General features: G+C 43.6%; 2 protein-coding genes across 10 annotated transcripts in view; one reads left to right on the plus strand and one right to left on the minus strand.

Moving 5' to 3' along the window:
* The window catches only part of c24h16orf89 (chromosome 24 C16orf89 homolog), a 146378-nt gene that overhangs the window by 82782 nt on the left and 38953 nt on the right, over window positions 1-24643 (plus strand). For 2 of the 7 annotated variants that reach the window (XR_010977346.1, XM_068055671.1), the window contains one exon: window positions 994-1070. The exons of 2 other annotated variants lie outside the window; for them this stretch is intronic. Coding sequence is in view for 1 of the 5 variants with exons in the window: in XM_068055665.1 (XP_067911766.1) it covers window positions 994-1070 (77 nt within the window). In the remaining 4 variants the exon portion in view is untranslated. Of the gene's footprint in view, window positions 1-993; window positions 2470-24643 lie in introns of those variants that run through there. 3 more of the 7 variants (XR_010977347.1, XR_010977349.1, XM_068055665.1) reach the window with 2 other exon arrangements.
* ift70 (intraflagellar transport 70) overlaps window positions 2055-24643 on the minus strand; it is a 250943-nt gene continuing 228354 nt past the window's right edge. For 2 of the 3 annotated variants that reach the window (XM_068055663.1, XM_068055662.1), the window contains one exon: window positions 2055-2721. In XM_068055663.1, coding sequence (XP_067911764.1) covers window positions 2585-2721 — 137 coding nt within the window. In that variant the 3' untranslated portion in view covers window positions 2055-2584. Of the gene's footprint in view, window positions 2722-24564; window positions 24621-24643 lie in introns of all 3 variants that reach the window. The other variant, XM_068055664.1, reaches the window with a different exon arrangement.

Below are 24643 nucleotides of genomic sequence, written 5' to 3' on the forward strand. Positions count from 1 at the left end.
TTTCAATTGCTGAAATAAGAAAAACTGTCCTTCTGCCATTCAGCAGAACCATGAAAGTCATGAGCAGATTGCTGTTATGTGCCTGACACTTGCATGTAGCAGGAGATCTCACCCACCATCAATCGATTTGCATTCCTCCTTTGGACACATGGTTCGCATTCTCCTTCCAGAAAATGTTGCATCTGCGATACCAGGCACGTTTGCCCACCTTCCTACTTCCTCCTGCCACATTCCAGCCTGCACCCATCACCCTTGACCCACCCAACTTAACCTTCACCCTTCCACCGTTACCATAAAACTTACCTCCATTACTGTGGACTGGCTCATCATCAATTTATACATGTCATCCCTCCCCCCATCCCTACTCCCGTTACCATTCAACTGCTGACGCTGGCCTTTCAACCTCCAAGAATCCCTTTTGAAATAGTTACAGATTCCCAATCCCCTCCCGATGATCAGCTTGAATACCCAACCCTAAAAGTCTTGACCTTCCCCCTCTACCATATACTGTTGCCCCCGTGTTTGTGACTGTACCTTCTGCCAGCCAGTACCCTGATGTGGACACACAGGACTCCGATGACAACAGTGAACCTCCCTCCTTTTAGGCCTCTCATGACCATCAGTTTTCTGACAGGAACATATCAACCCATCACCCCCTGCAACCACACACAGCCAGAATCATCGTCAAAATCAGCCACTACACACCCTAGACTCTGCCCTCCTCCCTCCCCTGCTCCTCCATGCACCCGAGACTCCACCCTGTTCTCCCTGACTACGCTCCCTATTCCTCCAAGCAAAAAGTCCCCTTCCCTCCACGTGCATCAGTGGGATTAAATATTAAGGACTTAATTGCACCTGATTTACTAAATTTTTGTGGTTTTATGTTTTAAACAAATCAGCAAAATGTACAATAATGGATTACAATGGTGGGTATTAACATGCACCGGAAAAGATGTGGAGCTCAAAATGTTTATTGCACCACTTTCTTTTCAGATGGTTGCTCAAGTCACATGACTGCTGTTGCTGTCGGAGCTCTAGGTGGTTACCTTCGTTTCTCTGGAACAAGCTAGAACATTGGAGAATCACCAGAAATTTAGCAATAAGGCTTTATTGCATTATTTATAGTATTTGTTTCATCTGTATACTAAAACTATACTTTTGCTTTTCATCCCATTTCTGATGACAATTAATTTAATTAGTAGCAATTATTCATACAATTTCTACAACTCAGCATAGTGTCAGATATACAATGCTGTATGTATAGTGTATAGCATTCATGAATGATACCAATTCTAATTATCCATTTGTTTATAAAGTAAAACCAGTTTTGTTTTCAAATGGCGAGTTTCTGATCTTATCTGGAACATCTAGACTGGGCAGATTTTTTCCCATAAGGGACTGAAGAAAATTGACTTGGTAGCACCTAGGGGGTCACATTAAGGGACAATCTATGTTGGCTAATAATGGAATGAAACCCAAGAGAAGCCAATTCATTTATCTCTTTAGTTCTGCATTAATGTAAGTGATGTGCTGGCAGAGTAAGAAATTAAGACAAAAGGGTATGGTAGTCTGTATGTTTTACAGTAAAGGAGTGAAATGCATTTCATTTACAGTAAAAATGTTACCAAAAGTACAAGATAGCAATTTACAGAAAAAGTTCCACCCCATGGGTTGTTCTAGCATAAGATTATAATACAAGATTACATTTCACTGGCAGGCTAAGTTGTTATAGCAGTCCACTTGCAAAATACTGTTGGAAATCTGGCACCTTGCTTGAAATAATAAGTTCATGCTGGTGTAATATGTTACCTCTCTTTTGGTTTTCAATTTTTCCCTGTAGGTTTATTTTGTTGGTGACTTCTTCCCTGTTTCTTCCTGAGTTTTATAGAGAAATAGCAGCAATTCTCACTAGTCAGGGAGGATCTTCATATGGTTCTAGTGTACACTTGATTGTTATTTCTATTTCCCTATCCTCACAAAATAAATCTGACTTGAGTCATATTGTAGAACTATGCAATTCTGATCTAGGTTAAATGATGCAACATAGTCTGCTGTATTAGTCATTGTCTACTTTATTCAATAAAATATAAAGTGAAGTGCAAAGCTTTCTAAGACAGATCCTTCAGAACAAAGTGTTCCAACAAAAGTACATTAAATACATCAACCAGTCCTATACTTACAAAAATACAATAACAGTAAGAACAGATACAACTGAGTAAGTATTTTTTCAAGAGCTCGACAGACTTTCCATGAAATTTTACATTTTCCATTGCACCTGAACTGACAAATGATTAAGTCACAAATAAGATTTGGAACATTACTTTTCTCTCATGCAGAACAGTAGGTTTTATTTCCTAACAAGCTGGTCAAAGGACATATTTGTGAAATTTGGAATGGTATATAAAATATGAATTATGTAATGGCTGACTGTATACAGCCAACATTTTAATATTTCAATGAGAAAAAAAATTAAAGCCAAAAATTTTCCAAAATATTATCTGCCTTTGAATGAGTTGAAATATAAAATAATCCTTAGCAAGGTCAATGGGTTAGTGAACCTTGTTTTAAACAAGATAAATACTAGTTAGTTGTTCCAGCTGATGATCTCATAAATCAGTGACTTCAACAGCCGTGCCTGGTATGTAACTGTATTCTTTCCTGTATGCAGTTTCTGTTCCTCTAAGGGCTGTTCAATCACTGCTAATACATTCTTGCCATAAACTAAATGGGTCAAAAATAAAATTACAATATTATTAAAACTGCACATTAAAAGAAAGAACATACATTTATAGAGTGCTTTTCACAATCTCGGGACATCCCACAGTACTTCATTTAAAATTCTCATTCCTCAAGTACCAGAAAGATTTTCTCATCTAGATATCTTCACTGCTTTCTTCCTTCAGCCTCTGCACTAAGCCACTTCTCATCCTTGGTGTTTTCAACCTCCATCCAAATTCATTATGTTCTCTCTCAAGTTCACTGTCCTATCCTCCCTTAATATTTCCTGCCATATAAACACTCCAACCCATATTCATGGCCACCCCTTTGGCATTGCCATCATATGCGGCATCGCTACTCCCATCATATCAGATATAAGGCCATCTTTGATCACTTCCTTATATTACTCTCCACCAACATCGCCCTTCCCCCCGCTTCCCAATTTACTTCTTTCTGTGTACTCCTCTGAAAAATCCTCTCAGTGACCATCAGAACTTGCAAATGTTAGAAATGTAATAGGTTTAGTTATTTTTTCTTCTTTTATTATTTTTTATTTGTTTATTTTACTTTAGTTTGTTTCATCATTCTTTTTTTTAACCATGTGCTGAGGCTGTTCATTTTTCTGTCAATTAACACCCTCTCTGCACTCTGTCTTTCAGGACACCATTAACTATCCTTTGCTCCATGACCTTCTGCTCAGTTATTCTCTATGACCCACTGTCCTATCGACGCCTTGTCTTTTGTTACCTCTTGCCCCACACCCATTTTATTTGCTTAAACCTATTATATTTTTAACATTTGCGAGTTCTGATGAAGGGTCACTGACCTGAAATGTTAACTCTGCTTCTCCCTCCACAGATAGAAACATATAAACATAGAAAATAGGAGCAGGAGTAGGCTATTTGGCCCTTCGAGCCTGCTCCGCCATTCATTATGATCATGGCTGATCATCCAACTCAGTAACCTGTTCCCGCTTTCGCCCCATATCCTTTGATCCCTTTAGACCCAAGAGCTATATCTAACTGCTTCTTGAAAACATACAATGTTTTGGCCTCAATTGCTTTCTGTGGTAGCAAATTCCACAGGCTCACCACTCTCTGGGTGGAGTAATTTCTCCTCATCTCAGTCCTGAAAGGTTTACCCTGTATCCTTAGACTATGATCCCTGGTTCTGGACTCCTCCACCATCGGGAACATCCTTCCTGCATTTACCCTGTCAAATCCTGTTAGAACTTTATAGATTTCTATGAGATCCCCCCTCACTCTTCTGAACTCCAGCGAATATAATCCTAACCGATTCAATCTCTCCTCATACGTCAGTCCCACCATCCCAGGAATCAGTCTGTAAACCTTCGCTGCACTCCCTCTATAACAAGAACATCCTTCCTCAGATAAGGAGACCAAAACTGCACACAATATTCCACGTGTGGCCTCAACAAGGCCCTGTATAATTGAAGCAAGACATCACTGCTCCTGTAATCAAATCCTCTCGCTTTGAAGGCTAACATACCATTTGCCTTTTTTACCACCTGTTGCACCTGCATGCTTACCTTCAGCGACTGGTGTACGAGAACACCCAGGTCTCGCTGCATATTCCCCTCTCTCAGTTTATAGCCCTTCAGATAATAATCTGCCTTCCTGTTTTTGCTACCAATGTGTATAACCTCACATTTATCCACATTATACTGCATCTGCCATGCATTTGCCCACTCACTCAACTTGTCCAAATCACCCTGAAGCCTCTCTGCATCCTCCTCGCAACTCTCCCTCCCACCCAGTTTTGTGTCATCTGCAAAATTTGGAGATATTACATTTAGTTCCCTCATCTAAATCATGAATATACATTGTCAATAGCTGGGGTCCTAGCACCGATCCCTGCAGTACCCCACTAGTCACTGCCTGCCATTCGGAAAAAGAATCATTTATCCCTACTCTTTGTTTCCTGTCTGCCAAACAATTTTCTATTCATTGCAATACACTCGCCCAATCCCATGTGCTTTAATTTTACACGCTAATTTCTTATGTGGGACTTTGTCGAAAGCCTTCTGAAAGTCCAAATAAATCACATCCACTGGCTCTCCCTCATCAATTCTACTAGTTACATCCTCAAAGAATTCTAGTAGATTTGTCAAGCACGATTTCCCTTTGTAAATCCATGCTGACTCTGCCCAATTCTACCACTGTTCTTTCAGTGCTCTGCTATAAAATCTTTGATAGTGGTCTCTAGAATTTTCCCCACTACCGACATCAGGCTGACTGGTCCATAATTCCCTGATTTCTCTCTACCTCTCCCTTTTTAAATAGTGGGGTTACATTAGCTACCCTCCAATCTGTAGGAACTGTTCCAGAGTCTATAGAATCTTGGAAGATGACCACCAATGCATCCACTATTTCTAGGGTCACTTCCTTAAGTACTCTGGGTTGCATACCATCAGGCCCTGGGGATTTATCGGCCTTCAATCCCATCAATTTCCCCAACACCATTTCTCTACTAATACTGATTTCCTTCAGTTCCTCTCTTTCACTAAGCCCTGTGTTCCCCAACATTTCTGGTATGATATTTGTGTCCTCCTTTGTGAAGACAGAACCAAAGTATGCATTTAGTTGGTCAGCTATTTCTTTGTTCCCTATAATAAATTCCCCTGTTTCTGACTGTAACGGACCTACATTTGTCTTCACCAATCTTTATCTCTCCACATATCTATAGACACTTTTACATTCAGTTTTTATGTTCCCACAAGCTTGCTCCCGTACTCTATTTTCCCCTTCTTAATCAATCCCTTGGTCCTCCTTTGCTGAATTCTAAACTGCTCCCAATGCTCAGGTCTATTGTTTCTGGTGAATTTATATGCCTCTTCCTTGTATCTAATGCTATCTCTAATTTCCCTTGCAAGCCATGGTTTGGCTACCTTTCCCGCTTTACTTTTGCGCCAGTCAGGGATAAACAATTGTTGCAGTTCATCCACGCGCTCTTTAAATGTTTGCCATTGCCTATCCACCATTATCCCTTTAAGTAACGTTTCCCAATCTGTCAGAGTCAACTCACGCCTCATACCTTCATAGTTTCTTTCACTAAGATTCAGGACCCTGGTCTCAGAATCAACTACGTCACTCTCCATCTTGATGAAGAATTCTATCATATCATGGTCGCTCATCCCCAAGGGGTTTCGCAGCACCAGATGCTGCCAGACCTGCTGAGTATTTCCAGCACTTCTTGTTTTATTTCTACTTCACCACCACCTCTCTCGAGTCCTCTATTGCTTCGAAATTTTCAGACTGATGTCCACCACTGAATACTGGATAAGCTGAAATTTCCAATTAAATATTAGTAACACTGAAGGCAGTGTCTTTGATGTCTAGCTACCAACTCTATCCCTCTCCCTCCCAACTGTCTGACACTGAATTAGACTGCTCAGAACCTTGGTATCTTATTTGACTCTGAGAGAGCTTCCGACCACATATCCACATCATGAAGACCACCTACTTCCACCTCCATAACATTATCCGACTCTGCTCCTGCCTCAACTCATCTGCTGTTGAAACTATCATCGATGCCTTTATTACCTCTAGACCTGACTATTCCAACACACCTCTGACCAGCCTACCACATGCTCTCTTGTAAACATTCAGTCATCCATAACTCTGCTGCCTGGATCTTTACTTGCACCAAGTCCCATTCACCTCTCACCCCTGCCTTCCTACACTGGCTTCCAGTTAAACAATACCTGAATTTTAAAATTCTCATCCTTGTTTTCAAATCTCCCCATTTCCTCACTCCTCCCTATCTCTGTAACCTCCTCCACCCACAGATCCAAGATCTCTGCACCCATCTAATTCTGGCCTTTTGAGCATCCCAAATTTTAATTGCTGCACCATTAGTGGTCATGCCTTCAGCTGTCTAGGCCCTAAGCTCTGGAAATTCCTCCCTCCACCTCTCTCCATCTCTTTTCCTACTTTAAGACACTCTTTAAAACCTACCTCTTTGACCAAGCTTTTGGCCATTTGCCTTAATGTCGCATTATGTGGCTCAGTGCCAAATTTTGCTTATAATGTTCCTGTGAAGTGCCTTGGGACATTTTATTACATTAAAGGCACTGTGTCAGTGATTATGTCCCCCGATTTAGATTTGAGGGGGGTGATCTTCTTGATGGTTGGCCCAAGAGCTCTCTTCATGCCATCATACATTCCTCTGATGTTTCCGGTGTCTGAGGCCAGCTGAATATGACTGCATAGGTGTTGCCAGTAGTCGTTTGCGCAACGCCTAGCTGTTCTTTGTGCAGTACTTCTGGCTGCTTTAAGTGCTGCGGATGTTAAATCGCTGGGGGCTTTCTTGTAGTTCAAAAGTGCAATGCGCTTAGCGGCTATGACAGGTTCCAGCTCTTCATTATGAGATTGAAACCAGTCTGCATTTCTCTTCGCACTTTTGCCGTAGGTGGTCAAAGCTGACTCATAGATGGCGTCTCTGATGTGGGCCCACTTGGTCTCAGCATCCCCTGTGGGAGTGTTTTGAAGGGCTGTTACAAGTGAATTTAGAAATTTTTGTAACAGCTGTGGGTGAGAAATTCTGCTCGTGTTGATGCGCGGGTGGCCCTTCTGCTTGGAATGATGCAACTTCTTTGGTCTGAGTCTAACCTTGCTGCACACCAGGGACTGGTCGGTGTCGCAGTCCGCACTGTGGAAGCTGCGTGTGATTTGAACACTGTTTAAGGCGGCTCGCCTTGTGACAATGAGGTCTAGCTGGTGCCAACGACGTGATCTTGGGTGCCTCCATGAAACCTGGTGACAGGGTTTAGTGTGAAAGAACGAGTTGGTGATGCAGAGGTTATGATAGGTACACAACTCAAGCAGTCTCTGCCCGTTCTCATTCATCCTTCCAACGCCATAGCGCCCAAGGCAGGAGGGCCATGAGTCATGGTCGGCCCCAACCCTGGCATTAAAGTCCCCCAGCAGGAATAGGTGTTCGGTGTTGGGGATGCTGCTAATGATGTTATGGAGTTGTTCATAGAACTGGTCTTTAGCTTCAGGTGCGGAACAGAGTGTTGGAGCATAGATGCTGAGTAGGTGTACTGGACCAGAGGTGGTGAGCAGTCGGATGGACAGTATGCGTTCCGAGCCATTTGAGGGAGGCTCTATCATGCTGAGCAAGGAGTTTCTGATGGCGAAGCCCACTCCATGCTGTCTTGGTTCTTCAGAAGATCACCCCCCTCAAATCTAAATCGGGGGACATAATCACTGACCAACGCAAACAGATGGACCGCTGGGTTGAGCACTACCTAGAACTGTACTCCAGGGAGAATGCTGTCACTGAGACTGCCCTCAATGCAGCCCAGCCTCTACCAGTCATGGATGAGCTGGACATACAGCCAACCAAATCGGAACTCAGTGATGCCATTGATTCCCTAGCCAGCGGAAAAGCCCCTGGAAAGGACAGCATTACCCCTGAAATAATCAAGAGTGCCAAGCCTGCTATACTCTCAGCACTACATGAACTGCTATGCCTGTGCTGGGACGAGGGAGCAGTACCCCAGGACATGCGCGATGCCAACATCATCACCCTCTATAAAAACAAAGGTGACCGCGGTGACTGCAACAACTACCGTGGAATCTCCCTGCTCAGCATAGTGGGGAAAGTCTTTGCTCGAGTCGCTCTGAACAGGCTCCAGAAGCTGGCCGAGCGCGTCTACCCTGAGGCACAGTGTGGCTTTCGTGCAGAGAGATCGACTATTGACATGCTGTTCTCCCTTCGTCAGATACAGGAGAAATGCCGTGAACAACAGATGCCCCTCTACATTGCTTTCATTGATCTCACCAAAGCCTTTGACCTCGTCAGCAGACGTGGCCTCTTCAGACTACTAGAAAAGATCGGATGTCCACCAAAGCTACTAAGTATCATCACCTCATTCCATGACAATATGAAAGGCACAATTCAACATGGTGGCTCCTCATCAGAGCCCTTTCCTATCCTGAGTGGTGTGAAACAGGGCTGTGTTCTCGCACCCACACTTTTTGGGATTTTCTTCTCCCTGCTGCTTTCACATGCGTTCAAATCCTCTGAAGAAGGAATTTTCCTCCACACAAGATCAGGGGGCAGGTTGTTCAACCTTGCCCGTCTAAGAGCGAAGTCCAAAGTACGGAAAGTCCTCATCAGAGAACTCCTCTTTGCTGACGATGCTGCTTTAACATCTCACACTGAAGAATGCCTGCAGAGTCTCATCGACAGGTTTGCGTCTGCCTGCAATGAATTTGGCCTAACCATCAGCCTCAAGAAAACGAACATCATGGGGCAGGATGTCAGAAATGCTCCATCCATCAATATTGGCGACCACGCTCTGGAAGTGGTTCAAGAGTTCACCTACCTAGGCTCAACTATCACCAGTAACCTGTCTCTAGATGCAGAAATCAACAAGCGCATGGGTAAGGCTTCCACTGCTATGTTCAGACTGGCCAAGAGAGTGTGGGAAAATGGCGCACTGACACGGAACACAAAAGTCCGAGTGTATCAGGCCTGTGTCCTCAGTACCTTGCTCTACGGCAGCGAGGCCTGGACAACGTATGCCAGCCAAGAGCGACGTCTCAATTCATTCCATCTTCGCTGCCTTCGGAGAATACTTGGCATCAGGTGGCAGGACTATATCTCCAACACAGAAGTCCTTGAAGCGGCCAACATCCCCAGCTTATACACACTACTGAGTCAGCGGCGCTTGAGATGGCTTGGCCATGTGAGCCGCATGGAAGATGGCAGGATCCCCAAAGACACATTGTACAGCGAGCTCGCCACTGGTATCAGACCCACCGGCCGTCCATGTCTCCGTTATAAAGACGTCTGCAAACGCGACATGAAATCGTGTGACATTGATCACAAGTCGTGGGAGTCAGTTGCCAGCATTCGCCAGAGCTGGCGGGCAGCCATAAAGACAGGGCTAAATTGCGGCGAGTCGAAGAGACTTAGTAGTTGGCAGGAAAAAAGACAGAGGCGCAAGGGGAGAGCCAACTGTGCAACAGCCCCAACAAACAAATTTCTCTGCAGCACCTGTGGAAGAGCCTGTCACTCCAGAATTGGCCTTTATAGCCACTCCAGGCGCTGCTTCACAAACCACTGACCACCTCCAGGCGCGTATCCATTGTCTCTCGAGATAAGGAGGCCCAAAAGAAAGAAAAGGCACTGTGTAAATACAAGTTGCTGTTGTATTGGGAATTGTGTATAGGGTCCCTGGTAGCAGCTATAAAGCGGCAGAATATATGAAGTAAGGGGACGTACTTCCCCTTACGAGAGGAGACTTCGCCTGAGTGAGACGCAGGCCGAATGTGAATGTGGAACCTTCGTTCACATGGGAATTCAGTGCAGTGGGGGAAAGAGGCGCTCCTTTTTCAGCCTCCAGTAGCTGTAGAAAATGCATATTGCTTCCCAGAAATAGAGGGTAACTTAGAGACAGCAGCAGGTGAGTCTGTGGGTTGAGAGCATTCCAAAAAAACCTGATGTGTGACATTACAGCAAAGAAGGTAATTGATTGGTTGGTGAACATTTTCTCTTTTTCTCTTATCTAAACTATGGCATTTTAATTGATGTTAGTATAACATGAATTGAAATAATAAGAATCTTCTGATACTCAGGTAATTTAGTAGTAAGCTTTACTAGCAGTAGTAAAGTCTATTAGTAGTAGTGGGGCTTATTAATTAAGAAAAATAAATTAATTAACACATAATAAAGATCGCAGGGCATGTGATGTGTTTCGGCTACAGTATATAGGAGCTGGTGGATGCCAATGTGATCCACGGCAAACACATCTGCAGCAAGTGCCGTGGCTTGAGGAGCTTCGGCTCAGAACTGGAGACTGAGCTATAGACATTGCGATGCATCAGGGAGGGGGAAGGTTACCTGGACACTTTGTCCCTGAAGACAGTCACAACTCTTAGGATAGGGTCTTTTGATTTGGTCAGTAGTCAGGGAAAGGAGCATGTGACTGCGAGTGAGGTAGTTAAGGGGATTCAGAAGGCAAAAATGGAGGAGCCTCAGCCCTTGCAATTATCCAACAGGTTTGACGTTCTTTCAACTTGTATGGATGAGGGCGAGGGCTACAGGGTGGATGAGCAAACTGACTATGGCACTGTGGTACAGCAAGCCATTCAAGCGGCGGGAGTAAATAGGAATATAGTGGTAGTAAGAGATAGTATAGTCGGGGGATAGAAACACTTCTCTGATCCAAAAGCAAGAGTCCAGAAGGCTGTGTTGCCTGCCCGGTGCCAGGGTTCGGGACATCTGCTCAGGGCTGGAGAGGAACTTGCAGTGGGAGGTGGAGGATCCAGTTGTCGTGGTCCACATGGGTACCAAAAACATAGATAGGACTTGGAAAGAAGTTCTGCAAAGGCAATATGAATAGCTAGGGGTTAAATTGAAAAGCAGAACCTCAAAGGTAATAATCTTTGGATTATTACCTGAGGCACGAGGAAATTGGCAAAGGGTAAATGGATTAGAGAGTTAAATGCGTGGTTCGAAGATTGGTGTGGGAGAAATGGGTTCAATTCATGGGGCCCTGGCACCAGTACTGGGGAAAGTGGAAGCTGTACCGTTGGGACGGTCTACACCTGAACCGTTCTGGCACCAGTGTTCTGGCGAGTCGTATAACTAGAGCAGTAGAGAGGGCTTTAAATAAAATAGTGGGGGCGAAAGATCAGGTGATCAAATATAATAATTTTAAAAGAGGAGAAGACAAGAGAGCAAGGTGGCAATAAGGGCAATGATAATTAGAATGTGGCAGGAAGGGATAGAGCGTACAAACTTAACAGTGCGCCAGCAGATAAGGCTAGAGGTTGTGAAAATAATAAAAAAGACAGAATTAAAGGCACTCTATCTGAATGCACACGGCATTTGCATCAAGGTAGATGAATTGATGACACAGATAGAAGTAAACAGGTGTGATCTAATTGCCGTTATGGAGACATGACTGCAGGGTGACCAAGACTGGGAACTGGATGATCAAGGGTATTCGACATTTCGGAAGGATGAGAAAAAAGGAAAAGAAGGTGGGATAGCGCTGTTTAGTGCTGTTAATAAAGGATGAGATCAGTACATTAGTGAGAGAGGATGTTAGATCAAAAGATCAAGATGCAGAATCAGTTTGGGTAGAGCTAAATAGCAGCAAGGGGCAGCAAACATTGGGAGGAGTTGTTCATAGGCCACCAAACAGTAGTGGCAATGTAAGGCAAGGGAGAAATCAGGAAATTTGAGGTGCATGTAACAAAGGTAATACAGTAATAATGGGGGACATCGATATACATATAGACAAGGTAAACTTAATTAGCACTAACGCTGTGGAGAATGAATTCCTGGAAAGCATACAACATGGTTTTTCTAGAACAGTATGTTGAGGAACCAGCTAGAGAATGGGCTATTTTAGATCCAATATTGTGCAGTGAGAAAGGGCTAATTAGTAATCTCGTTGTAAGGGAGCCTTCAGGGAATATGATATGATTTTACTTTAAGTTTGAAAGTGATGTCGTTCAATTGAAACTAGGGTCTTAAATCTTTTTTTCTTCTTTGGCCTCCTTGTCTCGGGAGACAATGGGTAAGTGCCTAGAGGTGGTCAGTGGTTTGTGAAGCAGCACCTGGAGTGGCTATAAAGGCCAATTCTAGAGTGACAGACTTTTCCACAGGCACTGCACATAAAATTGGTTGTCGGGGCTGTTACACAGTTGGCTCTCTCCTTGCGCTTCTGTCTTTTTTCCTGCCAACTGCTAAGTCTCGTCGACTCGCCACTCTTTAGTCCCGCCTTTATGGCTGTCCGCCAGCTCTGACGATTACTGGCAACTGACTCCCACGACTTGTGGTCAATGTCACAGGATTTCATGTCACGTTTGCAGACATCTTTAAAGCAGAGGCATGGACGGCTGGTGATACCAGTGATGAGCTCACTGTACAATACGTCCTTGGGGATCCTGCCATCTTCCATGCGGCTTACATGGCCAAGCCATCTCAAGCGCTGCTGGCTCAGTAGGGTGTATGTGCTGGGGATGTTGGCTGCCTCAAGGGCTTCTGCGTTGGAGATATGGTCCTGTCACCTGATACCAAGGATTCTCCGGAGGCAGCGAAGATGGAATGAATTGAGACGTCGCTCTTGGCTGACATACGTTGTCCAGGCCTCACTGCCGTAGAGCAAGGTACTGAGGACACAGGCTTGATACACTCGGACTTTTGTGTTCCGTGTCATTGCGCCATTTTCCCACACTCTCTTGGCCAGTCTGGACATAGCAGCGGACGCCTTTCCCATGCGTTTGTTGATTTCTGCATCGAGAGATAGGTTACTGGTGATAGTTGAGCCTAGGTAGGTGAACTCTTGAACCACTTCCAGAGCGTGGTCGCCGATATTGATGAATGGAGCATTTCTGATGTCCTGTCCCATGATGTTAGTTTTCTCGGGGATGATGGTTAGGCCAAATTCATTGCAGGCAGCCGCAATCCTGTCGATGAGTCTCTTCTATGTGGGATGATAATGCAGCATCGTCAGCAAAGCAGAGTTCCCCGATGAGGACCTTCCGTACTTTGGTCTTCGCTCTAAGACAGGCAAGGTTGAAAACCTGCCATCTGATCTTGTGTGGAGGAAAATTCCTTCTTCTGAAGACTTGAACGCATGTGAGAGCAGCAGGGAGAAGAAAATCCCAAACAGTGTAGGTGCGAGAACACAGCCCTGTTTCATGCCACTCAGGATAGGAAAGGGGTCTGATGAAACTATGAATGTATGACAATCAAGTTGGTTGTGGTAGATTGCAAAACTACATTAGAAGTATGACAGTAGATAGGCAATGGCTAGCATTTAAAGAATTAATACATGGTTTATAACAAATTTACATGACTTTGAGGAACAAAAATCCAGCAGGAAAAATGATCCAACCATGGCTAATCAGTGAAGTTAAAGATTGTATTAGATCACAGCAAGAGGCTTATAAAGTTGCCAAAGAAGTAGAAAGCCTGAGGATTGGCAGAATTTTAGAATTCAGCAAAGGAGGATCAAGAAACTGATTTTAGAATTAGAACATTACAGCGCAGTACAGGCCCTTCGGCCCTCGATGTTGCGCCGACCTGTGAAACCATCCGACCTACACTATTCCATTTTCATCCATATGTCTATCCAATGACCACTTAAATGCCCTTAAAGTTGGCGAGTCTACTACTGCTGCAGGCAGGGCATTCCACGCCCCTATTACTCTCTGAGTAAAGAAACTACCTCTAACATCTGTCCTATATCTATCACCCCTCAACTTAAAGCTATGTCCCCTCGTGTTTGCCATCACCATCCGAGGAAAAAGACTCTCACTATCCACCCTATCTAACCCTCTGATTATCTTATATGTCTCTATTAAGTCACCTCTCCTCCTCCTTCTCTCCAACGAAAACAACCTCAAGTCCCTCAGCCTTTCCTCGTAAGACCTTCCCGACATACCAGGCAACATCCTAGTAAATCTCCTCTGCACCCTTTCCAAAGCTTCCACATCCTTCCTATAATGCGGTGACCAGAACTGCACGCAATACTCCAGGTGCGGTCTCACCAGAGTTTTGTACAGCTGCAGCATGACCTCGTGGCTCCGAAACTCGATCCCCCTACTAATAAAAGCTAACACACCATATGCCTTCTTAACAGCCCTATTAACCTGGGTAGCAACCTTCAGGGATTTATGTACCTGGACACCAAGATCTCTCTGTTCATCTACACTACCAAGAATCTTCCCATTAGCCCAGTACTCTGCATTCCTGTTACTCCTTCCAAAGTGAATCACCTCACAATTTTCCGCATTAAACTCCATTTGCCATCTCTCAGCCCAGCTCTGCAGCCTATCTATGTCCCTCTGTACCCTACAACATCCTTCGGCACTATCCACAACTCCACCAACCTTCGTGTCATCCGCGAATATACTAACCCATCCTTCTACACCCTCTTCCAGGTCATTTATAAAAATGACAAACAGCAGTGGCCCCAAAACAGATCCTTGCGGTACACCACTAGTAACTAAACTCCAGGATGAACATTTGCCATCAACCACCACCCTCTGTCTTCTTTCAGCTAGCCAATTTCTGATCCAAAGCTCTAAATCACCTTCAACCCCATACTTCCGTATTTTCTGCAATAGCCTACCGTGGGGAACCTTATCAAACGCCTTACTGAAATCCATATACACCACATCCACTGCTTTACCCTCATCCACCTGTTTGGTCACCTTCTCGAAAAACTCAATAACGTTTGTGAGGCACGACCTACCTGTCACAAAACTGTGCTGAATATCGCTAATTAACTTATTCTTTTCGAGATGATTATAAATCCTGTCTCTTATAACCTTTTCCAACATTTTACTCATAACCGAAGTAAGGCTCACAGGTCTATAATTACCAGGGCTGTCTCTACTCCCCTTCTTGAACAAGGGGACAACATTTGCTTTCTTCCAGTCTTCCGGCACTATTCCTGTCGACAATGACGACATAAAGATCAAGGACAAAGGCTCTGCAATCTCCTCCCTAGCTTCCCAGAGAATCCTAGGATAAATCCCATCTGGCCCAGGGGACTTATCTATTTTCACACTTTCCAAAATTGATAACACCTCCTCCTTGTGAACCTCAATCCCATCTAGCCTAGTAGCCTGAATCTCAGTATTCTCCTCGACAACATTTTCTTTCTCTACTGTAAATACTGACGCAAAATATTCATTTAACGCTTCCCCTATCTCCTCTGATTCCACACACAACTTCCCACTACTATCCTTGATTGGCCCTAATCTAACTCTAGTCATTCTTTTATTCCTGATATACCTATAGAAAGCCTTAGGGTTTTCCCTGATCCTATCCGCCAATGACTTCTCGTGTCCTCTCCTTGCTCTTCTTAGCTCCCCCTTTAGATCCTTCCTGGCTAGCTTGTAACTCTCAAGTGCCCTAACTGAGCCTTCACGTCTCATCCTAACATAAGCCTTCTTCTTCCTCTTGACAAGCGCTTCAACTTCTTTAGTAAACCATGGCTCCCTCGCTCGACAACTTCCTCCCTGCCTCACAGGTACATACTTATCAAGGACACGCAGTAGCTGCTCCTTGAATAAGCTCCACATTTCGATTGTTCCCATCCCCTGCAGTTTCCTTCCCCATCCTACGCATCCTAAATCTTGCCTAATCGCATCATAATTTCCTTTCCCCCAGCTATGATGAAAAGCAGAAAATAGAATATGATAGTAAACTAGCAAGAAACATAAAAAACAACTGTAAAAGCTTCTAGAAGGATGTAAAAAGGAAAAGATTTGCAAAGACAAATGTGGACCAATTACAGGCAGAGACAGGGGAATTTATAACGAGGAATAAGGAAATGGCAGAGACACTAAATAAATACTTTACATCTGTCTTCATGGAGGAAGATACAAAAAATCCTCCCAGGAATACTAGAGAGTCAAGGGACAAGTGAAAATGAGAAACTGAAAGAAATTAGTATTATTAAAAAAGTAGTACTGGAGAAATTAATGGGACTGAAAGTTGATAAATAGTCAGGAATGGATGATCTACATCCCAGAGTGTTGAAAGAGGTGGCTGTAGAGATAATGGATGTACTGGTGATCACCTTCCAAAAGTCTATAGATTGGAAGGTAGCAAATGTAGCCCCACTATTTAAGAAAGGAGAGAGAGAGAAAAGGGGAACTACAGGCCTGTTGGCCTGACATCAGTAGTAGGGAAAATGCTAGAATCTATTATAAAGGATGTGATAACTTGAAAACTTAGAAAATAATGGTATAATTGGGCAGAGTCAACATGGATTTATGAAAGGGAAACCACATTTAGCAAACCTGTTGGAGTTCTTTGAGGATGTAACTAGGAGAATAGATAAGGGTGATGTGGTGTATTTGTATTTTCAGAAGGCTTTTGATAAGGTCCCACATAAGAGTTTAGTAAGCAAAAGTGGGGAATATGGGATTGGGGGTAATATACTGGCATAGATTGAGAATTGGTTAATGGACAGAAAACAGAGAGGAAGAATAAATGGTTCATTTTCAGGTTGGCCGGCTGTGACTAGTGGGGAACCACAAGGATGAGTGCTTGGGCACCAGTTATTAACAATCAATATCAATGATTTAGATGTGGGGACCAAATGTAATATTGCCAAATTTGCTGAAGACACAAAACTAGGTAGGAATGTGAGTTGTGAGGAGGATGCAAAGAGGCTTCAAGGGGATTTGGACAGACTTAGTGAGTGGGCAAGAACATGGCAGATGGAATATATTGTGGAAAAATGTGCAGTTATCCACTTTGGTAGGAAAAACAGAAATGCAGAGTATTTCTTAAATGGTGAGAGATTGGGAAATGTTGATATTCAAAGGGACCTGGGTGCCCCTGTTCATAAGTCACTGAAAGCTAATATACAGGTGCAGCAAGCAATTCAGAAGACAAATGGTATGTTGGCCTTTATTGCAAGATGATTTGAGTACAGGAGTAAAGAAGTCTTGCTGCAGTCGTATCGAGTCTTGGTGAGACTGCACCTGGAGTATTGTGTACAGTTTTGGACTCCTTATCTAAGGAAGGATATACTTGCCACAGAGGGAGTGCAACGAAGGTTCACCACACTGATTCCTGGGATGGCAGGATTGTCCGATTAGGAGAGATTGAAGAAACTGGCCTGTATTCCCCCGACTTTAGAAGAATGAGAGGTGATCTCATTGAAGCATACAAAATTCTTACAGGGCTCGACAGACTTGATGCAAGAAAGATGTTTCACTTTGCTGGGGAGTCTAGAACCAGGGGACACAGTCTCAGAATAAGAGGTAGGCCATTTAGGACTGAGATGAGGAGGAATTTCTTCAATCAGAAGGTGCTGAATCTTTGGAATTCTCTATCCCAGAGGGCTGTGGAGGCTCAGTCATTATGTTCAAGACAGAGACTGATAGATATCTAGATATTAATGATACAAGGGACATGGGGATAGTGCAGGAAAATGGTGTTGAGGTAGAAGATCAGCCATGACCTAGCTGAATGGCACAGCAGGTTCATTGGGTCAAATGGCCTACTCCTGCCCCTATTTATATTGGAACAGTTCCAACGGATTGGAGGGTAGCTAATGTAACCCCACTATTTAAAAAAGGAGGTAGAGAGAAAACAGGGAATTATAGACTGGTTAGCCTAACATCGGTAGTGGAGAAAATGCTCGAGTCCATTATAAAAGATGTAGTAGCAGTGACAGGATCGGACAAAGTCAACATGGATTTATTGATTTATATAGAGATAGAGCACCGAAACAGGCCCTTCGGCCCACCGAGTCTGTGCCGACCAACAACCACCCATTTATACTAATCCTACATTAATTCCATATTCCCTACCACATCCCCACCATTCTCCTACCACCTACCTACACTAGGGGCAATTTTACAATGGCCAATTTAACCTATCAACCTGCAAGTCTTTGGCTGTGGGAGGAAACCGGAGCACCTGGCGGAAACCCACACGGTTACAGGGAGAACTTGCAAACTCCGCACACACAGTACCCAGAACTGAACCCGGTCACTGGAGCTGTGAGGCTGCGGTGCTAACCACTGCACCACTGTGCCGCCCCCAAGTCATGCTTGACAAATCTACTGGAATTTTTTGAGGATGTAACTAGTAGAATAGATAAGGGAGAACCAGTGGATGTGGTGTATTTGGACTTTCAGAAGGCTTTCGATAAGGTCCCACATAAGAGATTAGCGTGCAAAATTAAAGCACATGGGATTGGGGGTGAGGTGGATGGAGAACTGGTTGGCAGACAGGAAACAAAGAGTAGGAATAAACGGGTCTTTTTCCGAGTGGCAGCCAGTGACTAGTGACTTAGGACTGAGATGAGGAAGGATTTCTTCACCCAGAGAGTGGTGAACCTGTAGAATTCTCTACCATAGAAAGCAGTTGCGTCCCAATCATTAAATATATTCAAGAAAGAGTTAGATATAGTTCTTAGGGCTAAAGGGATCAAGGGATTCGGGAAGAAAGTTGGAACAGAGTACTGAGTTTGGATGATCAGCCATGATCTTATTGAATGGCGGAGCAGACTCAAAGGGCCGAATGGCGTACTCCTGCTCCTATTTTTCTGTGTTTCTATTTCCTATGTTTCCATGTTTTAATGCAGCGATTAGACAAGCACGCAGTAAAGGCACAGTGGCGCAGTGGTTAGCACCGCAGCCTCGCAGCTCCAAGGACCCGGGTTCGATTCCGGGTGCTGCCTGTGTGGAGTTTGCAAGTTCTCCCTGTGTCTGCGTGGGTTTTCTCCGGGTGCTCCGGTTTCCTCCCACAAGCCAAAAGACTTGCAGGTTGATAGGTAAATTGGCTATTATAAATTGTCACTTGTATAGGTAGGTGGTAGGGAAATATAGGAACAGGTGGGGGTGTTTGGTAGTAATATGGGACTAGTGTAGGATTAGTATAAATGGGTGGTTGATGTTCGGCACAGACTCGGTGGGCCGAAGGGCCTGTTTCAGTGCTGTATCTCTAATCTAAAAAGGCAGTGTAGTTTTAATAGGGATTTTGAGGTACCATTTTTTTGTCAGTGCTCAGGACAGTTTTCTGCAAAATATGTTCGAGAACTAACAAGGGGGTATGCCATATTAGATTTAGTAATAAGCTATGGGCCAGATTTAGTTAACAGTGCATGAACGTTTATCTAAAAGTGATCATAATATGATCGAGTTCAACGTAATATTTGAAAGTTAGAAAGGCGAAATGGCTACTAAGATTCTAGATTTAGATAAGCCTGACTTCAATGGGATGAGTCAGAGACTGTCCACCGTAAACTGGGTAAATCTGCTGGGTTAAATTGATAGAAGATTAGGGGGAGGTGTTCAAAGAAGAATTAAATCTGATACCGATCCAGCTTACACCTTTAAGTTGGATTTTCCAGGAAAAAAACGATGACTAAAGAGGTAAAGGAACAATATAAAACTAAAAAAGAACAAAAGTGAATGGGAGAGATACAAAGAACAGCAAAGAGTGACGAAACAGACTGTAAGAGCTACAAAAGGAAAACGAAAAGAAACTTGCAAGGAATATCAAAATCAACAAAACAATCTCTTACATGTTGACCTCTTGAAAACTGTGATATTCAATAAAAATAAGGAACTGGTCGACATGTCGAATAATAAGCATTTTCAGTAGAGGAAGAAGTCAGCATGCCGAAAATCTCAAGGAAACTAACATTGAATTAGGGACTGGGAGTTATCAAAATTACTATAAGCAAATTAGCAGTGATAAAGAAAATAGTGGCATAAAAGAGGGTCATAACCCTGAGACCAGGTAGTTTCCATCTCAGGGGTTTCAAGGAAGTAGGTGAGAACATTGCAGATGCCCTTGATCAAGGAACTGTTCCTTTAGTAAACACAAACAAGAAATGCTGGAAATACTCAGCAGGTCTGGCAGCATCTGTGGAGAGAGAAGCAGAGTTAACATTTCAGGTCAGTGACCCTTCTTCAGAACTGGCAGATATTAGAAATGTGAAAGGTTTTAAGCAAGTAAAGCAGGGGTAGGGCAAGAGTTAACAAAAGAGGTATTGATAGGACAAGGTCACAGAGAATAACTGACCAGAAGGTCATGGAGCAAAGGCAAACGGTATGTTAATGGTGTGCTGAAAGACAAAGCATTAGTATGGAGAGGGTGTTAATGGACAGAAAACTGAGCAGCCTGACCCCAAGCACAAACATGAAACAAACTAAAATAAAATAACCACAAAAAAGAAAAAATAACTAAAAATAAAAAGGGGGGCCCGTCATGCTCTGAAATTAGTGAACTCAATGATCAGTCCGACAGGCTGTCGTGTGCCTAATTGGTAAATGAGATGCTGTTCCTCGAGCTTGTGTTGATGTTCACTGGAACACTGCAGCAATCCCAGAGCAGAGATGTGAGCACGAGAGCAGGGAGGAGTGTTGAAATGGCCGGCAACCAGAAGCTCGGGGTCATGCTTTCGGACTGAAAGGAAGTGTTCTGCAAAGCGGTCACCCAGTCTACGTTTGGTGTCATCAATGTAGAGGAGACCACATTGTGAGCAGCGAATACAGTACACTAAATTGAAAGAAGTACAAGTAAATCATTGCTTCACCTGAAAGGAGTGTTTGGGGCCATGGATAGTGAGGACAGAGGACGTAAATGGGCAGCTATTACACCTGCTGCGATTGCAGGGGAAGGTGCCGTGGGAAGGGGTCGAGGTGGTGGGGGTAATGGAGGAGTAGACCAGGGTGTTGTGGAGGGAACGATTCCTTCGAAATGCTGACAGGGGAAGGGAGTGGAAGATGTGTGTGGTAGTGACATCACACTGGAGGTAGTGGAAATGGCGGAGGATGATCCTTTGGATATGGAGGCTGATGGTGTGGAAAGTGAGGATAAGGAGAACCCTGTCGCGGTTCTGGGAGGGGGGGGAAGGGGTGAGGGTAGAGGTGGGGGAAATGGGCCGGACACGGTTGAGGGCCCTGTCAACAACAGTGGGGGGGAATCCTCGGTTGAGGAAAAAGGTCATATCAAAAGCACCCATCATGGAAGATAGCATCATCAGAGCAGGTGCGTCGGAGACGGAGAAACTGGGAGAATGGAATGGAGTCCTTACAGGAGGGAGGGTGTGAAGAAGTGTAGTAGAGGCAGCTGTGGGAGTTGGTGGGCTTATAATGAATATTAGTAGACAGCCTATCCCCAGAGATGGAGACAGAGAAGTCAAGGAAGGGAAGGGAAGTGTCGGAGATGGACCATGTAAAGGTGAGAGAAGGGTGGAAATTAGAAGCAAAGTTGATAAAATTTTCCAGTTCCGGGTGGGAGCATGAAACGGCACCGATACAGTCATCAATGTACCGGAAAAAGAGTTGTGGGAGGGGGCCTGAGTAGGACTGGAACAAGGAATATTCGACATATCCCACAAAAAGACAGGCATAACTAGGACCCATGAAGGTACCTTTAGACTGTTCCTTTAGATTGGAAAACTATATGACACTCTGCTATGTAAGGAAGGTAGGTACCAACGACATAGGCAGAACAAGGAAAGAGGTTCTGCATAGTCAGTATGAGGTACTTGGCACCAAATCTCTGGATTATTACCTGAGCCACGTGCAAATTGGCATAGGCCAAATAAGATTAGAGAAATTAATGCGTGGCTCAAAGACTGGTGTGGTAGAAGTGGGTTCCGGATCGTGGGGCGCTGGTACCAGTATTGGGGAAAGTGTATTGTTGGGACAGTCTACACCTGAACCGTGCTGGGGCCAGTATTCTAGCGAGCCACGTAACTAGGGAAGTAGAGAGGGTTTTAAACTGAATAGTGGGGGCAAGGGATCAAATTTTGGAAGATATAGTAAATCAAGGAGTAGAAACAAGGCGTGAGAGAGAGGTATTAATATGGGAAATGATAAACAGACAGTGACAGGACGGGACAGAGCATACAAATCTAAGAGTAAATCAACAGATAAGGCTAGAGGTTACAAAAATAATAAAAGGACAAAACTAAAGGCTCTGTATCAGAATGCACGTGGCATTCGAAACAAAACAGAGGAACTGAGAGCACAAATAGAAATAAATAAGTACGATCTGATAGCCATTACAGAGACACGGCTGCAGGATGACATAGATTGGGACCTGAATATTGAAGAGTACATGGCATTTAGGAAGGACAGGAAGCTAAGAAAAGGTGAGGGGTAGCTCTGTTAATTAATGATGGTATTTGCACAATAGAGAGGGATAACCTAAGTTCAGGAAACCAGGACGTAGAAGCAGTTTGAGTAGAGATGAGAAATCATAAAGGCAAGAAGTCACTTGTGGGATGGTGTACAGGCCCCCTAGCAGTAACCACACTGTAGGACAGAGTATAAAGGAAGAAATAATGGCAGTTTGTCAGAAAGGTACGATGATAATTATGGGGAATTTTAAACTACATATAGACTGGAAAAATCAGATGGGCAGAGGTGGCCTCGATGAGGAGTACATAGAAAGTTTTCAGGATAATTTCTTGGTTCAGTACATTCTGTAGCCAACCAGAGAGCAGGCTACACTAGACCTAGTATTGTGCAATGAGATAGGATTAATTATTGACCACATAGTTAAGGCACCCCTAGGTAGCAGCAATCATAATATATTTGAATTTTACATTCAGTTTGAGGGAGAGAAGATTGGTCCAAGACTAGGATTTTAAACTTAAATAAGGGCAATTATGAGGGCATAAAAGCAGAGCTAGCTGAAGTGAACTGGCAAATTAGGTTAAGGGTTAGGCCAATAGAGATGCAGTGGCAGACATTTAACAGAATATTTCAGAGTACACAGAATAGACACATTTCAACGAGAAAGAAAAATTCCAAGGGTGGGACCCGCCATTCGTGCTTAATTAAAACAGTTAGTATCAAACTTAAAGAAAAAGCATAAAATTGCACAAAGATAGGAGACAGGTCAGAAGAGTGGACAGAATATAAAAAGCAGCAAAGAATGACTAAAAGATTGATAAGGAAGAATTAGAGTACGAGAGAAAGTTAGCTGGTAATATAAAGACAGATAGCAAGAGTTTCTATAGATATTTAAAGAAGAAAAGAGTTAACTAAGTGAGCGTTGGTCCCATAGAAAGTGAGTCTGGAGAATTAATAATGTATAATAAGGAGATGGCAGATGAACAGATATTTTTCATCGGTTGTCACTGTTGAGGATACAAGTAACATTCCAGTATTAGCTCGAAGTCAGGAAATGGAAGGGAGGGAGGAGCTCAAGAAAATTATAATCAGCAGGGAAGTGGTACTGAACAAGTTGTTGGAGCTGCGGGCTGACAAGTCCCCGGGTCCTGATGGACTTCATCCTAGGGTGTTAAGATAAGTGGCTAGCGAGATAGTTGATGTGTTTGTTTTAATTTTCCAAAATTCCCTAGATTCGGGGAAGGTTCCGTTAGATTGGAAAATAGCGAATGTCACTATTTCATTCAAAAAGGGAGGGAGACAGAAAGCAGGAAACTACAGGTCAGTTAGCTTAGCATCTGTCATGGGGAAAATATTAGAAGCTATTATTAAAGACATTATAGCAGGGCATTTAGACAAATTCAAGGTAATCAGGCAGAGTCAACATGGTTTTGTGAAAGGGAAATCATGTTTAATCAATTTATTGGAGTTCTTTGAAGGAGTTACATGAAGGATGAAGATGAACCAGTGGATGTATTGTACTTCAATTTCCAGAAGGCATTTGATCAGGCGCCACATCAAAGGTTATTGCAGAAAATAAAAGCTCATGGTGTAGCGGGTAACATATTGGCATGGATAGAAGATTGGTTAGCTAATAGGAAACAGAGATTAGGCATAAATGGGTCATTTTCTGGTTGGCAGGATGTGCCACAGGGATCTGTGCTGGGGCTTCAACCTTTTACAATTTATATAAATAACTTCAATGAAGGGACTGGAGGTATGTTTGCTAAATTTGTTGATGACACAAAGATAGGTAGGAAAGTACCTTGTGAAGAGTACATAAGGGGACTACAAAGGGATATAGATAGGTTAAGTGAGTGGGCAAAGACCTGGCAAATGGAGTATAATGTGAGAAAGTGTGGAATTATCTACTTTGGCAGGAAGAATAAAAAAGAAGCATATTATCTAAATGGTGAGAGATTGCAGAGCTCTGAGATGAGCAGAGGGATCTAGGTGTCCTAGTGCATAAAGGTTAGTATGCAGGTACAGCATGTAATTAGGAAAGCCAGTAGAATGTTATCATTTATCACAAGGGGAATTGAATACATAAGTAGGGAGGTTATGCTTCAGCTACACAGGGCATTGGTGAGACCACATCTGGAGAACTCTGGACAGTACTGGTCTCCTTATTTAAGGAAGGATGTAAATGCATTGGATACAGTACAGAGAAGGTTTACTAAACTAATACCTGAAATGGGCGGGCTGTCTTCCGAGGAAAGATTGGACAGGCTAGGCTTGTATCCGCTGGAATTTAGAAGAGGAAGAGG

Source organism: Heterodontus francisci, chromosome 24, assembly GCF_036365525.1.
Source record: "Heterodontus francisci isolate sHetFra1 chromosome 24, sHetFra1.hap1, whole genome shotgun sequence".
Lineage (NCBI taxonomy): Eukaryota > Metazoa > Chordata > Chondrichthyes > Heterodontiformes > Heterodontidae > Heterodontus > Heterodontus francisci.